Genomic DNA, 1,615 nt, shown 5'->3' on the forward strand with positions numbered 1-1,615 from the left:
TTTATTTTTAAGGAGACCAACTTTTCCATCGTAAGGTAAAGAAATTTCCAGGCATTTGTGATCCAACAATTGGGAAAACACTGGGAACGTATGAAAGTGGAGAAAGATGAAATGGTATATCAGACAGAGCAGAAGCCTGATAAAGTGAGTTACCTCAATGTATAGAGAAGTTGAATTCACACAAACGGAAATGCCAGGAAATAAATAGAAGGAGCAGATTCTACTTCCCCAGACTGATCAAAGATTAGAAGTTCCTGGCTCTGAGGCTCTGAGCCCTGCAATCATGGGCATGTCTTTGGCCTCAGGACGATTGTCCCATGCATTGCTGGAACGCCAACGATTCTTTTCAGAGCCCTCTTTATGTCTTTGTTCCTCAGGCTGTAGATGAAGGGGTTCAACATGGGTGTGACCACCGTGTACATCACTGAGGCTGTGGCACTTGAGAGGGAGCTCTGGGTAGCAGCAGAGCTGAGGTACACTCCTAGGCTCGTACAATAAAATAAGGAAACAACCGAGAGGTGAGACACACAGGTGGAAAATGCTTTATACTTGCCCAGAACTGATGAGATCCTACGTATGGAGGAAACTATCTTAGAATAAGAGTAAAGGACCCCAGCCAGGGGAGCACCACCCAGCAGTACAGCTGCAAGATCCATCACCAAGTTATTAATAAAGGTGTCAGAACAGGCAAGTTGGATCATCTGATTGAGTTCACAGAAAAAGTGGGGGATTTCTACCTCTGTACAGAAGGACAGCTGCAGCACCATTGAAGTTTGTAACAAAGAATGCAGGACACTCGTGATCCAGGACACCAGGACCAGCAGCCCACAGAGCCGGGGGTTCATGATGACCATGTAGTTCAGGGGGTAACAGATGGCCACAAACCGGTCATAAGCCATCACAGACAGTAGAAAGTTGTCCAATCCAGCAAAGAGAAGGAAAAAGTTCATCTGAGTGATGCAGCCTGCATAGGTTATGACTTTGCTCTGGGTCTGGATGTTCCAGAGCATCTTCGGGACGGTGGTGGAGGTGATGCAGATGTCTACAAAGGACAGGTTGGCCAGGAAGAAGTACATGGGCGTGTGGAGGTGGGAGTCAGAGCTGACGGCCAGGAGGATGAGCAGGTTTCCAAACACAGTGATCAGGTACATGGAGAGGAAAAGCCCAAATGTGAGGGGCTGCAGCTCTGGTCCCTTTGAAAATCCCAGAAGATTAAACTCTGAAATTTGTGTATCATTTCCTGTTTCCATATGCTGGAGATGACTACTGGGGAACAAAGAAATAACATGACTAATTTTCTCAAAATGAACATTGCAAATATCGTTGAAATTCTACAATTCTTATTTTGCATTCAAAAGATCAATATCTATAGTTTTTTCTGGAAATTTCCCCTCTCAGGGAAAAATCTCAGGGGAAAAATCCCTTCCCCATGCCAGCTCTAACTAGGGCTTCACATCCCCCAGTTAGCTTTTTCCCCAACTACTCATCTATTATATATTTTTAATGAGAAATTCTGAAATCTGTCATACATTTGAGGAATAACTTTGAACACTCACTAACCTCCAGGTAAAGAGTATAACTGTCAAGAAACAAAAGCCTGGAGGGTTCAGTGATG

At 44.5% G+C, this 1,615-nt stretch overlaps 1 protein-coding gene across 1 annotated transcript; it reads right to left on the reverse strand.

Annotated features, from left to right (window-relative positions):
• Positions 1–281: 281 nt before the first annotated feature.
• On the reverse strand, positions 282–1,286 carry LOC102961515 (olfactory receptor-like protein OLF4). The gene has a single exon (XM_042976901.1). It carries the CDS (start codon positions 1,248–1,250, stop codon positions 282–284), a length of 969 nt encoding a protein of 322 aa, XP_042832835.1. The 5' UTR covers positions 1,251–1,286.
• Between the last annotated feature and the right edge of the window lie 329 nt (positions 1,287–1,615).

This window comes from Panthera tigris, chromosome A2 (assembly GCF_018350195.1).
Source record: "Panthera tigris isolate Pti1 chromosome A2, P.tigris_Pti1_mat1.1, whole genome shotgun sequence".
Classification (NCBI taxonomy): domain Eukaryota; kingdom Metazoa; phylum Chordata; class Mammalia; order Carnivora; family Felidae; genus Panthera; species Panthera tigris.

Bases quoted from the DNA above. Each gene is read 5' to 3' on its own strand.
- LOC102961515 (XM_042976901.1), bottom strand. From the start codon at position 1,250: ATGGAAACAGGAAATGATACACAAATTTCAGAGTTTAATCTTCTGGGA.